We start from the raw sequence: 22700 nt of genomic DNA, 5'->3' as shown, positions 1-22700 counted from the left end.
TGCCCCTAAGGCAGATCGCCATTTTACTACAGGACATAACTAACACTAATTTAGCAGTCAGGTTTTTTTTGGCTGGAGGAAGCTGGAGTACCTGGTAAGAACCCACACATTTAAACAAACAACAATTCATGCACACCTTTAAACAAGTCGAAGATATATCAAAACATGTTCTGTGTTAGGCTGCTCAGTGGAGCAGTGGGTAGCACTGCTGCCTTGCAGCAAGAAGGTTCCGACTTTAATTCCTGGCCTGGGGTCTTTCTGCATAGAGTTTGCATGTTCTCCCTGAGCATGGGTGGGTTCTCTCCGGGTACTCCACCTTCCTCCCACAGTCCAAAAACTAATTGGCTGCTCTAAAATCTCTTTAGGTGTGCATGAATTGTTGTTTGTCTCTGTGTTGCCCTGCGAAGGACTGGCGACCTGTCTTTTCTTTTCTGTAGTCAGCTGGAGATTTACCATCCGTTTTTGCGAAAGTGTGACAGAAAATGGATGGATTTGATGATGGATGTGTTATAAAGTGCTCCATAAAAGTAGTTGTCTTTCATGAAATGCATCTCTACCTTTTTTATTATTAGAATCAGTTTACTCCTTTGTGCTGTTCAGCTGAAGCTGTAGCTGTATTCAAACTCTGCATTTCTATGACTTACCCTCAAACTCACTTGGCCTGGGCAACATACCTCTGTAACTTACCTGCAGAAATCGGCTTGTTTGCATAGTTGGTCCTTTGCAGAATGTTATGAAAGCAGCATGTACCTGAGTTCCTGGTGCTCACCAGCAGGTATTTATTTTCATCCAGAATGAAACTGTTGGTTTTTATTTTACGTGTTCCCCCTGAAGCATGTGTTACATGTTTTTTTACAGCTTGTTTTATCTGGAATCAGATCCAGATGTCTTTTCTTCTTCTTCACTGATAAGGATATAGAGGAATAGGTCTCACTTGTTCAGTGAAGGAGGTTTATTACTCTTTATACCATTATGATTTTTACTTTGAGGTCCTAGAAACTATAAATTGATGTTTCTTCTCTTAAATGGAAAAAATGTTTTTTAAGGTAACTTTGTAAACGTGGCTTCATTTGAATGTTTGGCATAGTTCCTCACTTACTGTACTCTGCAGAGGATCCATCACTGTTTAATGAATTTTGACTTTAATTAATTTAAAATGTCACTGCCTAATAGTTTTCAAAAACAGATTTTCTTAGGACATTGGTTACATACTTATTTTTTGCTTGTTAATCATAATATACAGAACTATTAAACAATTATTTAAACCCTTACAGTTTTTTTCAGCTGTTGTTTTTCTGTCATACTCAGTTTTATGATGATACTGCATCACTGAACTAGTAACTATCTGAGAACAGGAAGTAGGTAAAAATGAATAAAACAACAACATCAATCTCAAAAGCTGACATCTATCTGCCTGGAAAAGGGTTACAAAGCTAGTTTAAGGCTTTAAGTATTCAGTAAATGCAGAAGACACGAAACAAAGAAGTCATCCCGCTAAAATTACTCCAAGAGCCCATTATTGTTTTATCCAGAAGGTCACAAGTAAAACAGAACAACCAAAGCATTGCAGGCCTCACATTTCTCCAAAACATTGGTTGATTTTGGAGATTTTGGGGGGAAATATTCAGTGGACTGATGAGAGAAAGGTGTGACTGTTTGGAAAGCATTTTTTTTTTTTTTTTTGCCTTTCAAACTTTATTAGTTTTACAACGGCTGAAGCATAAACATATAAAATGTTCTAGACATGCTGATATACTTTAGAATATATAAAATGTTCCAAACTATATCAACAGATACAATTCTAAATCAAAGTAAAAAAAAAAAAAAATTATAAAATAAAAAATAAAAAAAATCATTAACAGGTGTGGCCTAGTCAAAGTCTGGACTAAGATCTAATTGAGATACTGAGGCAGGATCTTCAGCAGGCAGGTCATGGTCTAAAACCCTTTTTTCAATAAATATCCAAAGAGGATTGGCTCAATATTCCATCAAAATGGTGCTAAAAAGCAAGCTATGTTCATTCCACCTAGCATTATGTGGAAAAAGTATTTCACATCAATTAAAACATGATGATAGCCTGATAATATCTGAAAACAAACTGAACTGAACTACTGCTTGGAAAAATATAAAGGAACTTGATATAATAAAATAAAGTTGTGATACATTTTAGATGTTTCTATTTTAGTACTCTTGTATATTATTGTATAAAGACCTTCATAAATAATAACAATCACTCTTCAAACAGCCCAATTTATAACCTTTTTCTTTGTTAGATTAAACAAGCACTGTTGTTTTTGCAGCTCCAAGTATAGACTCACATGTTCTGTTTATGGCCGCTAGAGGCCGCTGTACCACTGTAAACTAACCTAGTCCAGCCAGCTACTCCTTTACAAATGATGGGATTAGGACAATCCTTGATCCAGATTACACATGCTTTCCTGAACATGTTCTATATATTCTCAGTCAGATAATATTAGTGGATTATTGTTTTCATTGTTTTAGACTGTGGGTCACAATTAAGTCTTTAGTTCTGCTTTTTTTTTTTAAACACCACAGATATGCAGGATGATTTGATTGTTAATTCAAAAAATGTGCCGTTCTAAGAGGTTACAGGAGCTCATTGTTTTATGACACCTTTTTAGTTCTTTGCTAATTTAAGACCTATATTTCTTTACATCAGCTACAGCCATTTAAAAAATCTCATGATTTCTTGGTCACTAAAACACCTAGTAGCTGTCACATTATATTTCTGACAAATAAAAAAAAAAGGTGGGGTTGATATAAAACCTGTTTTCCAGAGTCCTGTTCTGTGATTTAACATTTATTTAGAACTAAATACATTTCCTAACCTGCAGAACCCTGGAACTCTCTAAAGAATACTGTACTCACCAATAAAACAAAAAAAAGACGTCCAGGTCAATCTTTTCAAAACCTTACAAAATATGCCACATATTCTGATCGTATCAAAAGAAAAACACATATTTTTAGATTAATAGAAATGCTGGAATAAACTGGTTGTGTTGGTGTTCCATCCTAAAAAAGATGCTTTGGATTAGGTTATTAGATGCAGCCCTAGCATTAATATTTTGAATATGATGTACCTTAACCCCCCATAGTGAAACATTAAAAAAGTAAATAGTTTACAAGACAGCAATGCTAGAGAAATTACTTTCAAGTGTTGGTTGTGTTTAACATGCCAGTCTAAGAAAGAAGAGATTAAAACAAAGGTTTGTTGCTCAAAGGAACATATTTGGCTGACTGAATTATTACTAAAGTTTTCTAAACATTTCTGCAAATAAGGCAAAATGTCCGGCAGTGGTAGCATCATAATATGAGCTACTTTCATTAGAGGTTGGATCTTTGGTGAAGTGGAAGAAATAGGATGGAGGGAGAATCTGCAGGATCATCCGAGGAAAGCTGTGGTAAAGAAAAGGCAGATGAAGATGTGGGAGGCTTATAGATTCCTACCAATGTAGAATAAACACTGAGACTGAATCTCAAAGTTCATGTAACCAGGGTCATTCATCCCTTTTATCTTTTTCTTTCTTACAGAATTGTAGTGTATGCATTGATGTGCTCTTTATATCATATAAAGACACCAGAACTTGTCCTATTGGTGTATTCACTGATGTGTTTTGTTGTGACAACAAAGCCTCAGAAATCTACCCATTCAAACCCATTTCGCTTTTCTGATTAGGGCATCAAAAAAGTCTCTATATGTTCTTTTATTTATCAGCTTATTGTCATAACATCTCAGATTAAAATGCTGATATGTTAGGATTAAAAACTGTTTGACAATATATACTAAATGCTATAGTGTCATTAATTTATGTATTAGATTAAACGTATTCTGCAGATTAGGAACTCTGTTAGCTTTTCAGAAGATCCAAAGTTTGTTCTTATAACTGGACTTAGATCTCTTATCTCCTTCTTATCCTCAGGATTCTTTTCTCTCACATCAGAACTCAGCATCTCAGCATCTTAACTCTACAATCGATTAAAAATAGTTTAAAGCATAAATTGAAATTAAACTAAAATGTTTTCTCTTTTTATTGTTTTTTTCCCCCCCTGATCTAGTGCATAATTGCTCTCCAATTATTCACATGTCAGTGACAGACTGCTGAACCTAAGTTGCCCAAGGAAACGTTATAACAGATCCTTCCTCTTAGCAGCTGTTAGGCTTTATACCAGTAATTGTTGAAAACTAAGTTGATAGGTTTTTATTTCTTTTGTTGCTTTTGCATATTTTTTATTCTTATAAAAAATCAGTTGTTGATATTTTAAAGCATTAGTTTGCATGCATGCATTTAAGCATGTCTTGTGGCTGAGCTAATCAGTTCACCACTTTTTTTTTTTTTTTTTTTTTTGCAAATTTCTATTTTTTAGTTATACTAATAGATGTAGAACATTTATCTTATGTTGCAAATCTGCTCTTGCCACTCTGTCTCCTATTCTGGTATTATTGTTTTTTTTTTTTACCCTTTTGTGTATCTTCATTCTTCCATTATGTTCTTTTGCTGCTGGGACACATAAATTAATCAACCGTAGGAAAATAAAGGCTATTACTCCCCCCATTTTTTTTTTTTTATGGCATTAGCTTGTTTGAACTGGTGTTTTTTGTTTTCTTTTAAATAACTTAAAATTAGTCAAACAAAATGTAGGCTTGTTATAAACATTTGATGCATAGTCTAATTTATTTCATAACTGCCTTTATGTTACTGAATGTTCTCAGTTTAATATAAATGACCTAATCTAGTCTAGTAAAGAAGTTTTTTTTTTCTCTCTTTGGGACTTTACAAATGAAAGCTAATGCATAAAATCTAACCTGGTTATAACTGCCAATGATGCTATAAAATGACTCTTTAATTCATACCAACTTATGTTTTGCCAGCAGATGGCCGATATGTATGGGATGCAGTTGTGAAAGACCAGTAGTTTTGAACACAAAACAATTTGTGACCCTCATCCTATAAACACAGTACACCCTCTGTATGCGCAGATGTTGCAGCCTGTCGGTGTGATTACTCCTCTCTGAGGCAGCACAGCTGGACGCGTAAGACACCTGCCTGCTGTTTAACAGCATGTACAGAGTGACAGCTTACATTTTACACGCTGTACTTCCTGAAGTCTTTTAAGGCTCCACTCTTTAACAATCAGATCACACTGGTACAATTAAAGCATTTAAGAATGAACATTTTATTAAATGACTTTTATTAATCATGTGTTTAGTCAGACTGAGATAATTCGGCAAACAAAATGCACACGTTTTTTAATTAATGAAGACATAATGGTAAGAACAATTGTCTGCATCAGTTAAATTAAAGAAGATTAGGTGCATGTTAATGTATTGTGTATTGTTACAAATAATCTGGACATTTAATTTAATTTAAGAAGCTGAATTCATGGAAGACGGAAGTGAAAAAATGCTGATGGTTACAAGGTGATACAAGTTTATATTTAAAATTCAAATGATGGAGGAATTTTCAATAAGACGTGGGTTGCGTAAAATTGTTATATTGAAAAATGCTCATTTTCTGACATGTTTTCAAGGATGAATGAATATATCCATGAGTAGAAAATTACTAATGCAAAACAGAAAAATCCAGTTAAAACCATAAAAAAGCAACCCTGTCATATATGAATCATTGAAAATTATCAAAAATGTCAGTTTTATATGTACAAAACTCAATAAACAACAAAAAAGAGAAGAAAAAAAAGATGCAGGGAAGACCTTGAGAGCAAAAATGTAAACAAAGTCACCAAACAGTGAAGCACAATAGATAACGCCTTTATGAATGATTTCAGCCATTTTATACAGCAGGAAAGTATTTTAATAATGAATAAAATCATGTTAAGATCAATGAAGATTTGCTACGACTGAGCAGAAAATGGATCTTCATAAGTGGAAGTTTTATTTGGATTGGTAAAATATAACCTAAATCTAGAGCTTCAATCCAGGCCACTCAACTTTTATGCTTGGATCTCAAAGTGCCTGTTATAACATTATAACATAAATGTTAATTTAACATTAATGTTATATTATATAATTTCAACCCTAAAACTAGAGATCTAGAACCGTAATGTGGAAAATAACTTAGTCAGATCCTTTAAGGAATGTAATTATTTAACTAAGTGGTTATTAGGTGCTGAAGAAAAGCACTTGGTACCGAGATTCTGCAGGTACAGTATTAGTCAGAGTTCTCATTTTAAGCAGTCTCTTGATTGGTGAGAGGACATGAGGTTAGACCTGGTAGATCACACCATCAGAGAGACTCACTGAGCAGACAACTAGGCCCTGATACAATCCCAGCTAAGGTCTGTAATATGCTAATTAACTCAAAATGCCATTGTTGCTATTAAAACTATATTTATTGATAGTGTTGATTTATTTATTTAAACATTATCAAATGTAAATATTTCAGAAATAATGACCTGAATCAATCCTAAACTGTAGCTAAAGGTTACAGACAAAGCAGATGATTAAAGATGTTTTATTTTTTATCAATTGCAGACAAAGTAGCTCAATATATTAATAAAGAATATGCTATATCTAATTTGACTGTTTTAAAGTTTGATTATACTTTCAGTCCCTTTTATCTGCTCTTAAAATAATCTAACCCTGCATGCTGATTCAGTAGCTAATATGCAGGTGGCTGTTTATTCTACCAACAAGCATGCTAACTACACCAGCTTGTTTCTAAAGTTCAACTATAAAGAGTTAAATACATGTAGGTTAGTGCTGCTTTGGTAGCCAGGTTGTCATTGAATTTCAGCCCTTGGCAGGTTACGTTACAGACTGGCATACACCACAGGAACTGAAACCAGCGTGGGAACATCCTTAGATCAGACGTCTGAAGCTTTATTCTTTAATCCTTTATTTCTACATCTTTTATTCAGAAAAGCCTCGTTTATTTCCCTTTGACACAGAATAATGTAAGAATTATGACTAAAAGCAAAAATCTATTCATATTCAATTAAAAGAGAAAGAAAAGTTGGTTGATTTCTGGAGTATTCTCATGTTTCCATCTACCATAGTTTTCTAGACGGGATCATCCTTATTAATTCACTGCCTATTGAAGCTTGTCAAAATAAAATTTAAATAGTTTAAAAACATGTGCAGCTTTTGTGAAGAAAATCGAATCTAGAAGTTCCAATTTACCAACATGGTCACTGTTTACTAAGAAACCTTTGAATCAGGGTTTCCTAACCCTGGTCCTGGGATTTCATGTAGGAGAACTTGCATCGGAGGCTGACTAAATACTTTTTTGGCTCAGTGTAAATATGTTCAAATGCTCAGGTTAAAATGAGTTGTTTTACCTTCTCAGAGGGACCCTGCCTTTACTCAAGCTCTAGATGACTCAACAACAGCATCTAAATCAATTTAACTGCATTTTCACAGCCTGTTTTAGACATTTTGGGGAATTGTTAATTATGAGGTAAAGCTTTCTACAGACTTCACTGTGAAATTTTACCTTTGCAAGGCAAGCTACCGTTTTTTTTTTTTTTATTAAAATCTATAAATACTTGGTTTCAAATTATGAAAGCAGATTTCATATCTGTTTAGTACTTTAAAATAATTGCACAGAATACAGATGTAGCTTTCAAAAATCCTGAATGTCAATATTAGTCAAATGAGATCTTAGACATGTTCATTTTTAACATTCAGGAGAATACCCGATCCTTCAGGGGTCAGAGCTCCTCACCACCCTAACGTGTTTCAGCCTGGACACATGGTGGGAAGCATGCTGCAGGGGCGGGAAGAGGGACTGCTGGAGACTTTAGTGAGGAAATAGAGGAACCTAAGATGCATTTACATGATTTAAAAGAACACACATCAGGTTCAGTGCTTTTATAAACAGCTAACATATTCAAATATTTATCAAATATTTATATTCTAAGAAAACTATTTGCTGGAAAAGGTTCAACATTTTTCTCTTGTAAATTGCAAAACTTGTTTGACCGTTTCTCAGTTACGGTCTTTGATCTTACTGCAAAGCACTGAAATGATTAGAATTACATATACATAGTAAAATACTCTAATAAAAACCAAATTCTTTCCATCAAAAATCCCATAAAACAGACCTATAAAGAAACAAACTTTTTCTAATAAGGTTCACTCTCAGCTCGTTTTTGTGGCCGGTTGAAAGTTGGATTGTTTTCCCCTTCACAATTATTGAGAAAATTTAGTTGCTAAACGATTCATCCATCCATCTTCTTCCACTTGTCTGGGGTCGGGTAGCGGGGGGAGCAGCTACAGTAGGGAGGCCCAGACGTCCCTTTCCCCAGCCATCTGGGCCAGCTCCTCCATGGGAATCCCAAGGCACTCCCAGGCCAGCCGAGAAACATAGTCCCTCCAGCGTTTCCTGGGTCTCCCCCTGGGCCTCCTCCCAGTGGGACGTGCCTGGAACACCTCACCAGGGAGACGTCCAGTAGTCATCCTAATGAGATGCCTGAGTCACTTCAACTGGCTCATTGAGTCCTCCCCAGATGACTGAGCTCCTCACCCTATCTCTAAGGGAGAGCCCAGACACACTATGGAAAAAACTTGTTTCAGCCGCTTGTATCCGGTACCTCATTCTTACGGTCATGACCCAAAGCTCATGACCATAGATGAGGGTGGGAGCGTAGATCAACCGGTATCAAGAGCTTTGCCTAAATGATTCATTTGAAGAATATTTCTATCATTCTGTTATTTTCTAATAAAAATAATATTGCATTAGATAATACAAATTTAATGTAGAAATAGACACTAAATAAGTATCACTTTAGTTCTTTAAAATGCTGTCCATGTAGAACGTAGGCACCAAATACTTGGCTGGGCCCCCTTTGGCATCGATTAGTGCATCAGTTAATGTGTCACACATGGAGGCGATCAGACTGCGACTGGAATTCATGTTCTGATAATTGCCTTCATCCCGTCTGTATTGTTGGTTCTGGTATTTCATCATTTTTCTAGACAACTAATACAATCTCTCAGTATTTTGTGTCAGAAGCACAGACTCTGGCTGCCACCCATACATGAGGAATTTACTATAAACTCGAGAATGAAATTAGCTCAAAAATCCTCTCTGGGCTGCAGTTTATCCTGGTATAGTACTTGTGCAGCCCTTTAAAGAAAACACCTTTTCCATCCACTTAACTTTATCAATCTGCGTAGAGAAATGATATTACATTAAGCTTCTTTAGCATTGACCTTATAAGCTCCCTGTAACAGCATTCCTACATAGAAAAAAAAAATCTAGCATTATGTAATAATGATTTATGAGAAACCTAACAGGCTTTTTTTTGGCTGTAAGACTTATCAAAATTTATGGAAATACATAATTGAATTTAATGAATCAGACTTGCTCTTTCTAATGTGAATTACATTTACCGACTAAATTAATTAAATATCTGATTTGTCAGATAAAAATATCTTTATTTGCATGTGCTACACAGGTCAGAAGCCTTACAACACACTTTCTGATTTAGTACTTTGTTTTTATGACTAATACCGTTCATAAATTCTCACAGAAGGTGTTAAAATTAAATGAACAAATATGGAATCATTTAGTATGAAAAAGCTTAATTTAATTATTAACTTTCAGCACCTCTTAAAGCATATCTGGGAAGTTCTTTCAACACTTTGCGGGGAGAGATTTTGAAGAATATATAATGTAGATATTTCTTATTCCTGTACGTTTTTAGGTTTGATACCTTATGTGAGAATCTGTAATATAGTCATTGAAACAAACAAATCCATTAAATAAGACATATCTAAGACCTTTACCTGCTTTTTAACATAAAGTAACACTTTTATCCAGTAACTTTAGAATTGAAACCGTAATATAGGGACACAGTGATGTTTTTACATATTTCAAAAACATAAATCATCCATGAGAAACATCCCAGTCATACCTTATGGTAAACATTTTATAACAACAACCCTTGTTTAAGAAAAAATAAGAAAGAAATATCACAATAATCCACAGTGAAGTTACAATATTTTATTTAAGTGCCATTCATGCATATTGGGGAAGGTTGGCGGGGGGGTGGGCGTTGGTATCGACAATTTTCTAATAACACTTGAGTTATTTTACAGCACTAAACGAATACAAAGAGTAGCTGTGTCACCTCATTTGACAAAAGTAATAAACCGTGCAGTAAACAAAAACAGGAGACAAAAAAAAAAAAAGAGAAAGAAAGTACAAGAAATGACAAAGACAAAATAAGGACTACAAAATAAAAACACAAACCAAATATAAACTGTCAACACTGAAAACACTGAATGTAGAACCATAGGTACAGGTAAAAGGTAGTGTCACACAAGAAGCCAACGCATTTTCATCACATATATACAATATAGATATATACATACTGTCTGATGGGAAAAATAACAAAATATTCTTTCCCCGCCTCTTTTATGCATACCCTCCCCCCACCCCAGCAGAGGAGAAAAAAAGGGATGATTGAAAAGACACATTATGTACAAAGCACAACAACACACCAGCACTGAATAAAATAGGCCCCAATCAGCAGTAGATGTTGGCAGTTCTCTCCAATGTTGTAACAAGGTTTATTCATTTTTCAATTGTTTTTTTTTTCTCTCCCCAATAATAACATCAATAATCTCTCTGGCAGGTACATGTCCAGCTGTATTTAAAAAAAGGAAGAAAAATAAAAACCTCCACAAGAAAATACACACAGAGACAAAATGCAAAACTGGGATCCAGTCATTTCTTCACCTTTTCCCTTTTTTTCCCTCTCTTTACTCAATTCATATCCTGTTGGCCGACGAGTTCCTGTAATAGTTTGTTTTCTCAGTCTTCACCTGGAAGAGCTGAAAAGCTTCTTGCCAACACGCAGAACGTTCTCCAAGAGTCCTGATCAGCACACAGACAGCAGTCTCTTTGACCCCTGCTCACCTCCCAGACCATTCACGACTCAGTTTACCTCTCTCCAAGAAATTAGTCTAGAACCTGATCAGCTTTAGTTAAAAACTCGACATCCACCTATACAGAGGACGCTTGAAAAATACACAAAACGTTAGCAAGAAAGGAGAAGAGGTGAACACACACGTTTGGCAGGAGTAAAAAAAAAAAAAAAAGAATATATAAAGAAATGACAATAAATGGCAGTTTTATAAGCTTAGAGGAGAACTTGGGTTTCTTCTGCACAGTGCAGCTCTGAGTGCTTAAGATGATCTAAAGTCTAAACCAGGCTTAATACCTTGCTGCATCATTAGAAAGCGTGGTTCTGTAAAGTTCAACTTAAAAAAGAAACCATTGGATTTGAAAGTGCCATGTTTCCACTAACTAAACGTATCAATAACTGTTCGTCAAATATGAAAGCAAAAAAACGGACAAAATGGACCTTTAAAAGAAAATAACTGTCTGAAGAACTTGTTTAATTTAAACAGAATATAGGAAACTTTCAGGTTATCTTGTTTTGATGTCTGCTTAGAATAAAGACTGGAAACGGAGGGATGAAGAGACTTAGAGAGGATGTTAATTATGAAGCAAAATCTACATTTGGTGCCTGAGATAATTTCCTAATATCCAAATTCATTGAATAATATAAATAAATGTTGGTCACTTAATAAAGATGCTGCTTACTGAGATGCCTGGATCAAATTCAAAATGGACCAATATTTCCTCGACTGACTGACGACTGGCTTATCAAATACTCCATTTTGTCCATATATGTTTTAAACAACTCCAAGTGCACTGATGCATTTTTTAAATTGAATAAAACTAATAATAATAGATAATTTAGGGTTATATTGTGATATTTTAACTTCCGATAGATTAAAAAGCAGAAGCACAATATTGGATCTCACAGGCAATCAGTTTTCTTTTTTGTGTTACAGCTCTTAACTTAAAAAAAGGAAAACCAACAAAATTGATTTATAAAAATTGAAGTGGTTGGAAAATCCTTATTTATACATTTAGACTACAGCCACATTATTAGAGGTTAGTAAAAGCATCATTATTAGTAAAAGTAATATGAGGGTAACCATTTCCAAGCGGCATTAAATGGATTTATTAAAATCTGATATAAAGATAATGACCAAACACCAACTAGATTTGTCTTTAAGTAGCCTACTCTACGTCTTTTATTTATTCTCAGTCCTTTAAACAGAGAATATAACTGATGTTCTGTTTGTCGGGTTTTATAAAGTTAATAGTTTTCAGTCTTTATGCTAACCTCAGCTGACAGGAAGCTGCAGCCTCACAGTTCATCTAAACATTCTAGACATATTAATTTCTCATCTCCCAGTTTAAAAGCCAGAATAGTATTCCAAAAATAATGTACTGCCCCTTTAAACAGAGACAGCGTTGCAGCTGGAGAACACCAGAACCTGACGAAGAGGAGGAAACGGTTGGCCGCCAGTAAGAGCGGCTCAATTAGATATTCTGAGTGAAATGACTCATAGGATAAAATATGATTAGTTCACTGGGGCAAGGAGGAGTTTAGCATCTTCAGGTCAAGTAAACAAAAGATACCCATGTGCAATGGGCTTTTCTATTCCTTTAGCCCATGTCTCTTTCGGCCAGTGCCAGTCGGAATGTGGAGCCACTACAGTAAAGTAGAGACCAGGTCTGCAGAATCTCCCATCCCTCTCTACTGCTCTGTGCTTTAGATAATCTTTTTCGTCTAACTGCGAGAAGAAAACCTTTCTCCCCTTCACTGTGTGCTTCTGCTTTATGCTCAGATAGCATAGAGATGATTGCAGCAATCAATCTTAAACCTAAAATTACAATAAAAAGCCAGTCTCTCACACAAACACACACAACACACGTTCCACCAACATGTGGGAATTATTTTCTTCCTGTTCTTATTGTATTTTAGAAAAATCTAATCTTTATGTCATAAGATTTGGCAGTTTAAACAAAATGACTCCACGTAGATTTGGACTATAACCACAAAATCTGCAGGTAGCATCAACAATTCAGTTTTAAGTTAAAAACTGGACCTTTTTATAATTTATTACACCAATGCATAATGGATGTCTCATTAATCACCAAACAAAAACTCACTCATGTCTATTCTATCCCTAAATGAATCATCTGATACATTGTTTAATAATTTTTGAAAAGCTGTTTCCATCAGCAAATGATCAGCAAGACTTTCTTTTCATCTAGACGTGAAGGGAGATCAGGAGATTTCTGTTCAGTTAAGCTCTTGCTACTGGTGGAACCCAAACTAGAATCGGGTCGGTAGCTGGTATCAGGGCATATCTGGGTTCTAAATAGGTACAAGTTCCTGTGGGGCAAAGGGCAGAATTTGGTCTTTATGGAGCACAGCAAAGTGCAGCTTCCCACTTCCATCTATTGCTGCACACTGCTGATAAGCTGGCTGCAAAGATGTTACTATTATTCTCTCCCTCTTACAAAAAAGAAACAGAAATATTGTCTTTTATTATTATCAGCATTATCTTTCAAGTCTGTTTAATCAGGCTTTATGATTAATTGCAATTTTTAGTAAATACAAAAATCCCATATTCTGAAATAAAAGTTTTAGCATTTATTCAAACTACTTAAAACATAAGCTAGCTTTTCTGCAGCTGCTTTAGAGTGATAGGATATTGTTTAATTATTAATGGAGACTAAAGAAAAAAAGTTTCTGTTGAATTTTTAGAGTTGCTAAAACTTTCAGGTGGATCAACTACATACTAACTTGAGAACCCAAACAATCTCAGACTGGAAAATAAAGATTCATTCAAGACTTTTTTTCCACATACCTGATTTGATATTCTCAATGTTTAAATTCATTTCTGATGAATTTTATGAGAACAAACTCTCCCATAACTGCAGAGATTTTGTGGGATATCTCTCCAGTTAAGCTCCTGGTTTAAAAATCAACCCAGTGGTGGGAAACACCCTGTTCAGATGTTCATCACCTGTAAACCTAAGCTAGCTGTCTCTTCTGCCACAGCAGAGCAGTTTACCCCACAAGTCACCATCAAGCACCATCGTGTTCCTCCGAGAAAGACGGCCTGTGTTTTTTCTCAAGAAATAAAAGTTAAAATAAGCAAACAAAAATATTAAACAGACACAAGAGAGAGAAAGAGATAGAGTTAGAGAGAGAAACCAGCTGAGACCTAACGACACGAGAAGAATTACAAGCTGAACACGTCGCTCAAATCACATGACAGGTACGGAGCAGGGGGGCGGGGGGGGGGGGGGGGGGGGGGGGGCAGGGAGAGGAATTCAGCTTTGGAGGGATGATCGTCAGAGTAGGAGGAGAGGGCTGGCCGAGCAGCTGAGGACCATGTGGTTGATTCGTTAATGAGTTCCACTCGTCTCGAGACAAGTTTGTGATGAATCACAAGAGCATGTCTGACTAAAGATGATTGTCTTCAAAGTAACATTTTCTGGTTATGGTTTGCTGCTTGTAGAATTGTCAGGACTCTAAAGGCTGGTTTCCACCAAAGTTTTTCAAACGTTCCTCTGCATCAAACAACTTGCGGCCTGTCAGCTCAGCCTAGCCTCCTCTGGGTTACACCTCCCCTCCTCCATCCACTTTTATTTGCTTTAACGGGGTGTGGAGGGATGGAGCAGCTAAACAATGGAGTCCCAGTCGAAGTCATCTTGGATGTCATCAGGTTGCATGCGATGCATCTGAAAGGTCCTGGAAGGTATCATGTGCTGCTGGTTCATCTGTGCATGGTGTCCTGAGAGCAGGGACACAAGTGTTAAAAAGTAAAACATTATTCCTCACTTCTCTATATTTTGCTCCCAAGAAGCCAATTTTTAATTTTATTTTTAAGGACATCTTAATCTACAGTTCCTTAAGCTTTCTGAAGATCTTTTAAATATTTTCCTTAAGAAGCAGACGAATTCCATGTTGTTGTGTTGTACCTGTCATTGTGGGTCCTGTGTTGCTCATGGGGGGCATGTGGGGATATCCTGGAGGGCCCATCATAGGGGGCATGCTCTGTCTTGTGTCCATGTAGAGATTTCCTGATGATTAAAAATAAATATTAAGAGGTAGTCTCAGATATTCAAAAACACAGAACGCGTTCCTAAAAGGTCTCATGTAGGAAGCTTGTGCAAAATGAAGCATTTTGGACACCATCTAGCAAAGTGAGTGCAGATTCTCTACGTACAAAGGAAGAGCAGTGATGAATGGAGGGGAAAAAAGTAGTTTCAAGATGTTTAAAACCAAGAATAGTACACCTCTATAAAATACCAGCTCAGCAGGATAATGATCCTACTTTTAAATGCTGTATTCTTTTGGAGGGGCAGACCCTGCTGCATTGGCAGGCGGTCTCACTGGGAATCCCTGTGACAGCTCTCTCACGCCAGCCAATCACCCGGGGATTTCCCCTTGCTGTTTGCAACAGCTGAAAGTGAATATAAATTGTTCTTTGAATTTGTACTTAAAACTATAAATATCTGAATAGATTTTCGTTTATGTTAAAATCACAGTTTTAGATCTTGTTCTACTGTATTGTTACCTGTCTTGTATTTTAATATTTAATTTGTAAAGCAATTGGTGATGTTCTCATCTGTGAAAGGCGCTATATAAATAAACTTACTTACTTAATAGTCATTCTACTTTAAGGTAATCTAGCTGCCAAACACACACACAGATCATTTCTCTTCCTTTTTATTCCTACTACTCTCAAGTTAAACAATATATGCCAACACTGCTGCCATTAACACTGTTCACTATTAGTGCTGCAGAAAGTAGTGTTGGCTCAGAGAGTCTGTGTTTAGCCATGACTCCCTCTGGGATGAAGGCACTGCTGCCATTAACACTTAAAACAACAAAAAAACACCAGTGCTTTGAAATATTATATACATTTAATTGATGTCATCTAAAAAGCTAAGGAAAATCTTCATAAAGACGTTTGTTTTTGGGCACAAAGGAAAAACGTTGCTTCTTTTAACCCAGATTATTTAAAATTGAACCAATCTGCAGGTTTACAGACCTGTGTTTAGGTGCTGGCTGGGCTTGTTGGTGTGCATGGAGCTGTGACACACGGGACTCTGCACTGCCCCCTGTTGTTGAATTACACCGGTGCGAGCAAAGAACTGGTCGATGGACGAGCAGAGGTCCGCAATCTGGCGGGGTTCAAGGCACCAATTGTTCAGCTCAGCCTGTCTCATGCTTTCTCTTAAACCTATGAAGACAAACATGTTTTTTTTATAAAAAAAAAAAAAAAAAAAAGAGGTTGTCCAAAGAACATAAATAGGTTTACAACAACAACACTCTGCAGCAGTATTTATCATGTGAGTAACCTTCAGTGGGTGATGTTAAAAAAAAAACATCCTACCCTGCATTCCTTCATTCTAATTGGATAAACTGACCTGCTGAGCTCGGTGTTTTGGTAATTAAACTTGAAGGCAGTGTTATTTAATTGAGGAGCTCAGTTTAATTAAAGTTGTAATCAACTCTGGAGTGCCGACACATCAGCATTCAATCACAGGCTGGAGCAGAGAGGTACGCTCAGCCTCTGGTTTAAACATCGCAGAAAAGGAAGATGAAAACTACACCAGAGAAATGTAGCATAGAAATAATAGTCTAGACCATATACAGGTAAAACTACAATATCCTAAAAAGGTTTATTTTAACCATGAGGTTAAAAGATTGAAGATTGAATCAGTATAACTATATTAAGCATTTGTTTGAAAAGTTTATTAGATCAGCCTAAATTGATTTTAATAGAGAGTGACTGATATAGGTTTTTTAAGGCTGATGGCAACCGATCTCTGATGCGTGCTATGGACCGTTTTGGCAGTTTTTTCGGGATTATATAAATGTTTTTATTCCTCCGTATACTCGCTAAAAATTACAACAACAAATTTTGTAAAAGTCTCTACAACAATAATAAAGCTTGCTCAAGTCTCAATTTAAACACAAAAGAAACAAATGAAATAAAACATATATACAATAGATAGAAAAATGGAGAGAGAGCAGCAATGCATGCCTTTTACCTGATAATAAGGCACGGCTGTAATGCACCAATGAATCAGCCAATGCATGCACTTGTCAGCCATTGTAAATTAAAGTCAGATGATGTATAAAATACCCGCCAGGGAATTAATTAGTACCCTAAATTTTAATGTTGAAATGATATAGTCTGAACAATCCTAACCCTAACTCTATAGAAAATCTATTGGGTTGAGTTCAAAGGAAGATAAGAGAAACCAGAATCACCTGAAGGAAGCTAATAAAACAACCTGGGGTTCATTTACACCTTAGCAAAGCCAGCCACGCTGCCCTGATTCATGGAAAATAGCCTGACAAGTTCTTAGAGCATATATTTTGCAGAACATGGATAAAATGCCAACAGGCGGTCTTTTCTGTATTAAAATAAGTTTTGGTTTGTCTTAACTGACTGGTAAAATGAATTAGTTTATTTTTTTCTTTGAAAACCAAACTAACCAAAAAATAAGCCCCTGAAAACTATCAGTCTGTGTCATAAATTTATAAAAGATTAGATTTACTTTTGACATCAAACTAAAATACCAAAAATATGTTTTTTTCTAATCCTTTTACACTGGAATAAAAACAAAGGGACTTTGTCATAATTTTAAAACTGATCACCGGCATTACAGCAAAATACAGCATAAATAATAACATCCTGACCCCAGCTTAAAATGTAAACTAAAAACGAGAAGTGTTCATTTATCCGATCGCACCTTGGAAAGGAGAAAGGTCGACGTCGGCCCAGTTATAGCTGCTGGCAATACGACAGCTTTCTTTCAGAGCATCCAGATTTGGGTACCACTCAGACAGTAAACCTGCAACATAAACACAAAGCACTTCATCTGTAGCTTTATTAAGGGCAAAGAGGTTCAAACAAAATAAATTCTGGAAGAAAGAGGTTTAGTGGACATCATGTCTTCTACAGAAAGATGGATAATGAGAGCTGGGGCAGTATGGCCTGATAGTGCATTTTCATTGCAGTCGGGTTTTTATATTTCAACTGGAGTCAAAAGAAAAAGCAGACATCACCTTATTTGACTGTAAAACAGTTCCTTAAAGCGGCCACTAGGAGGAGACAATGGCTCTATAAATGCTGCTGCCTGTCAGGGTTTCAGCGTGGCTTTGTTCTTCACACCAAAGGTAATAAATTAGAAGATGATTTACTGTTTAGCACTTTAAAGTGTTTTCATTGAGCTTTATGACGGGACAAGGAGGTGCACATCCTGATTCATCTGTAAACAGGTCAGGATCGCACCCGAACACATTCATTTAGGTGATGAATTCAGACAAAGAGACAACAATAGGAGACTGAGTACAGAAGGTCTTACCTGTGTTGCAGGCCATCTGTTGCTGGTGGGAGAGGCTCTGGTGCTGCTGTCCATGTGCGGAGGGGTGCTGGCTGTGCTGCGTGTGCTGGGAGGGGTGAGCCGTGTGCTGCGGGTGCTGGCCGTGGGTCGGGTGCTGGCCGTGCTGGGAGTGAGCAGCGTGTTGGGGGTGCTGAGGGTGCTGGCTGTGCTGGCCGTGTTGGTTGTGGGTGCCGCTGTGCTGCGAGAGGTGCTGTGCGTGGGGAGAGCCATGGCCAGGGTGGGCCTGGGCGGGGTGAGACAGGGGGACTTGGCCCGTGTTGGCAGGGTGGTTGTTGTGGTGGTTGTTGGGTTGGTTGTTTGACAAGCTATTCTGAGTGTTAATGGTGCCACTAGGGGAGTGCTGATAGGAGCAAGAGGTGTGGGTCTGCTGGGAGTTATCCGATGGCATGCCCATCAGACCTGAGAAATTCAACAGAAACAATCAGGGACTTATGGACAGATACACTGCACTCCAAAATATTTAAACTTCTCCACATCTTGTGACATAATAAGAACTTTTTATTTCTTTCCTAGATTTGAAGGGGTGGTTCAACACACTAGAGCAAAAATGGGGCATTGAAAGAAAAAATAATACATGTTTTCAAACAATTAGAAAAATGTAGTTTGCATTTTGATTCATTTGCCTTTAATCTTTATAACTGAATACAATACAGTGCTGCTATTGCCTTCAAAAATCACCCAAATTAGAGCGTACACTTGTGTTAAATTAAGTCTGATTTTCTACCAGCTGCTTCTTCAAATGCCTTAGTGCCTTTGCTAGAGGAAATTGATGAACTAACAGCATCATCAAGACCAAGGAACACAGCAGACAAGTAAATGTGCCTACGAATGAGTACTGAATTTGGTGCTTTTGTTGGTAAACTAAATTCCATCTGTACTACCAAATTCCTATCCAGGTTAACTCAAACGGTACCATGATTCAGTACCTTAACGCATCATTGTGATACAGAGGGATTGAAGAGTGGTCGATTTTCCATGGCGGACATGAAAAAAGATTTATAAGAGCGTGATGTCAGAATCTTCAGTAAGCAAAGGAGGCATGGCTAATACAAAACACTTGAGAGGAGGGCTCTACCTTCCAAAAAGCAATGCAGATTACACTTACTGCAACATTTGTGTTGCAAAGTACAAAGCCAGGGGAGGGAATGTTCCAAAGGAGGAAGAATCTGGCTATGCAAAAGGTTTTTCACAAGATTTCAGTTATTAGCAGCCTCAGTTCCTCGGTTACAACTCGGCACCCTGAGCATTTGTTAATCCTCATCCTTGTCTGCTTCAGGTAAATAAACTCAGTGTTTTAGGAAAGGTTATGCATGGTACAAAATTGATGGGTACAGTATTGTTTGAAATGTGAACAGTACTTATCCCATAATCTGCCATAAAACAGGAGAGGTAAGGTAATTCCTTAGTTTTAGGTGTGTTGAAGAATGAATGCATCCAAAGCTAGAGGATATCAACACAGAAGGCAGCCCTGTTTTATTGATTAGTGGACCGCGGTCCGGATTCGGACCCACCTGCTGTCTAATCCGGAGCAAACCTGATTGAAAACATTTATAAATTGTCAAGATCTAAATCCAACAGACAATTTGAGGCAAAAATCAATATTCACAATTGTCTTCCTTACAAGCTGAGCTGGAAAAGCTTTGAAAAGAGATTTTAGTCTGCAGATGAAAACATTGGTAAATACTAAAACTTAAAATTTCAGCAGTATTAGTAGAAATAATGCGATGCACAATTTATTGTTTTACTTCATATATACACACACATAAAGTCAAGTCTGATTCTAAAGTGAAAAAAAGAAAGTTTGAGGGGTATGAATTTTTTTTGCTAGGCGTTGTAATTGCAAACATTATATATTGGAATGCAGATCTTAAAAAAACGGATAGTAATGGAGTTACCTTTTCTTTTATTGTTTACATTAAGTCGTTTCAACTTCTGAGCAGTAAGGATTTGATTCCTTCATAAAATCATCATCAATGTAAACTCAATTTATGGAGTGTTTTAATTTTATTTCATTCGAAGTAATTTGCAGGCATCTCATCAACTCAGTAAATATCTGATATGATTGAGACAAAGCCCTGATGGAGAAAAGACATTAGTTTCCTGCAGAGCTGCAGCCTGAGCACCTACATTTGAGAAAGACCAGTTACCATTTTGTTGCATCAGGGAATGACTCAGCATCAGTTATTTGAAGTTTCTTAAGCTGCTGTTCTCTTTCCTCCAAAGAGTCCTCTATCGTCTTTGGCTATCTCGCTGTGCAGCTCTTCAACCAGCATGACTGGAGCATAAACATCTGCACAGCCAACTGCAATCATCTGAGTGCTGGGGAGGGGCCTTAAGAGGCCCTGTCCTTCACTGTTTTGGCACTGCAAACCTATTCCACTGGAGTGCTTTTAGAGCCGACTCCAGGCCCTGCACCTCCACAATCGGTGCATAACACTCGCCGTAGGGGTGATAAAGGTGCATCTCTTATCGGTACAGAAAGCCCATTGTCCAACCAGGGAAATACAGAAAGCAATTAACGCGGCACCGGAATAATAATGCGAGCTCATTACCTATTATCAAAGCCAGTGAATTAGCTCACTGTCCACAACAGCAGCGAGTGAAATCCTCCAAGCTCCATTATTTACGCTCTTTAATTGCAAGAGCTTGTCTGACAGAGATTTCACTTTTATTCATATAAAAAAAGGTAACAGTTTTCTACTAATAAATCACAGATGATAGATTAAAGCAGAGACTCCTATTAGCATGAAATGCATTTGATTTGTGGAAGTGGGCTATACACAGAAAGCTCAGTCTGCCTTCCTCATGACTCGCTTGTTAAGTGCTTCATGTTCATCAGTCAATCAGATTACAAGCAAAACTGCTCTTTGTTATGCAGGGTTCTGATTTTTTCTCCCTTATAAGAAAAAGGCCCCATAATTATAAGTAGTAGGAACTATTGGTCTGCAAAAAAACTCCTCCATTCCTCTGATAGTATATAGCTGAAAGACCGTTTGAAGCACGACCAGATGCACGTAGCAATAAAAATGAAAAGTCAAGAATTAACAATAAATCGCAGTCATATCTCTTTATAGCCCGTTATAAAATATTTAAAGCTCAAACTCTGAGACTTCCACTTTAGATAGAAAAACTAAGTCTCAGTATTTTGCTGGCAACACCATGAAAGTCCTCTGTAAAGATTTGGATGAAAGCCAAGTAAGCGGAGCTGAATACCTGCACACCTACAGTAAAGCTCATTAGTGTCTAAAGACTCTCTGCAGCCCCAGCTGTTCAGAACAAGCCCACATTAGGAAAATCGCTCTCAGGATCTTCCCGCTGCTTTGATAACTTGAAGCCTAGGCTCGCTGATAGATTTCACCCGGTGCCCTCGGGAGGCCACTCACCTTGTTGGCTGAAGGACTGCTCAAAAACAGACTTGTAAAGGCTGCGGAAGGAGGCACTGAGATCTTCAAAGTCTGAGAAGGGGAGCTGCTTTTCCCTGTCTGGTATGCTGTACTGGGACTGGGGGGGCTGCTGCAGGCTCATCGACTGGGACACAGGCTCTGGATGGCTGGTCACCTTTGGGAAATAAAGGCAGATAAGGAGCAATAAGGATATACAGTGGAGCTACTGAAAACTGGGGAAAAAAGGTTTAATGTTTAACAGGAACTATTGATGGAAACACAGGCCCATCATGTTTTAAAAGATATATAAATCAGATGTGTTTTCACAAGGTGCCTTACAAAAGGCTTAAATATCAACCTCAACATTTTTTCACAAAACAACTGCCCACTTCAATGTGTTTTATTCTATATTGTATATCATCAGTTTACAGTTAAGCATCATCACGCTGTGCATTACTTTATAATGGAAATAAATTGACATGTTTTTCATTTTTCAAAAACTTATTTCACAAGTACAGCATGCTTATGTATTCAGCTCCCTTTAGTAGCTGCATAAAGTTTTCAGACGTTCGTTTATGAACATTGGTGAAGGTACTGCATCATGAAGACCAAGAAGCTCAGACAGGATTAGGAATGACTACTCAGAGATTGCTGTTTAATTCATCATTTGGCTGAAAAAAAAAGTATTGGCATGTTTGAAAACTAGCAAAACATGACTTGAACTGACAGGCCAGAGAAGTGGAGCACCAGTCATAAAAGTTACTAATCCAATCCTAACTTTGGAGGAGCTGCAGAGATCAACAACTCAGTAGGGTTATTTGGTAAGATGATAACCTTCAGTGATATTCCAACATAAATCTTCAGCAAAAACCAAGCCATGTGAAGCCACAAGCCATGTAGGAGAAACAACTGACATGAAAGAAGGTGCTTTGGTCAGATGAGACAGAAACAACACCCTGAACACACCACCCCCACTGCCAAACATGGGGGTATCAGCATCATATCAGGAGGATGCTCTTCCTCACCAGCA

At 37.1% G+C, this 22700-nt stretch overlaps 1 protein-coding gene across 2 annotated transcripts in view; it reads right to left on the bottom strand.

The window, feature by feature from the left end:
- Nucleotides 1–9966: 9966 nt before the first annotated feature.
- The window catches only part of foxj3 (forkhead box J3), a 67674-nt gene continuing 54940 nt past the window's right edge, over nucleotides 9967–22700 (bottom strand). For both annotated transcript variants that reach the window (XM_038269351.1, XM_038269350.1), the window contains 6 exons: nucleotides 21671–21845; nucleotides 18249–18686; nucleotides 17634–17735; nucleotides 15920–16111; nucleotides 14844–14945; nucleotides 9967–14656 (listed from right to left, as the gene is read on the bottom strand). In XM_038269351.1, coding sequence (XP_038125279.1) covers nucleotides 14544–14656; nucleotides 14844–14945; nucleotides 15920–16111; nucleotides 17634–17735; nucleotides 18249–18686; nucleotides 21671–21845 — 1122 coding nt within the window. In that variant the 3' untranslated portion in view covers nucleotides 9967–14543. The remainder of the gene's footprint in view (nucleotides 14657–14843; nucleotides 14946–15919; nucleotides 16112–17633; nucleotides 17736–18248; nucleotides 18687–21670; nucleotides 21846–22700) is intronic.

The sequence above is a fragment of the Cyprinodon tularosa genome, unplaced genomic scaffold (assembly GCF_016077235.1).
Source record: "Cyprinodon tularosa strain WSP-4 unplaced genomic scaffold, ASM1607723v1 ctg729, whole genome shotgun sequence".
Classification (NCBI taxonomy): Eukaryota; Metazoa; Chordata; class Actinopteri; order Cyprinodontiformes; family Cyprinodontidae; genus Cyprinodon; species Cyprinodon tularosa.
Note: the sequence above shows the minus strand (reverse complement) of the source record. Positions and strands in the feature narration are given on the sequence as shown.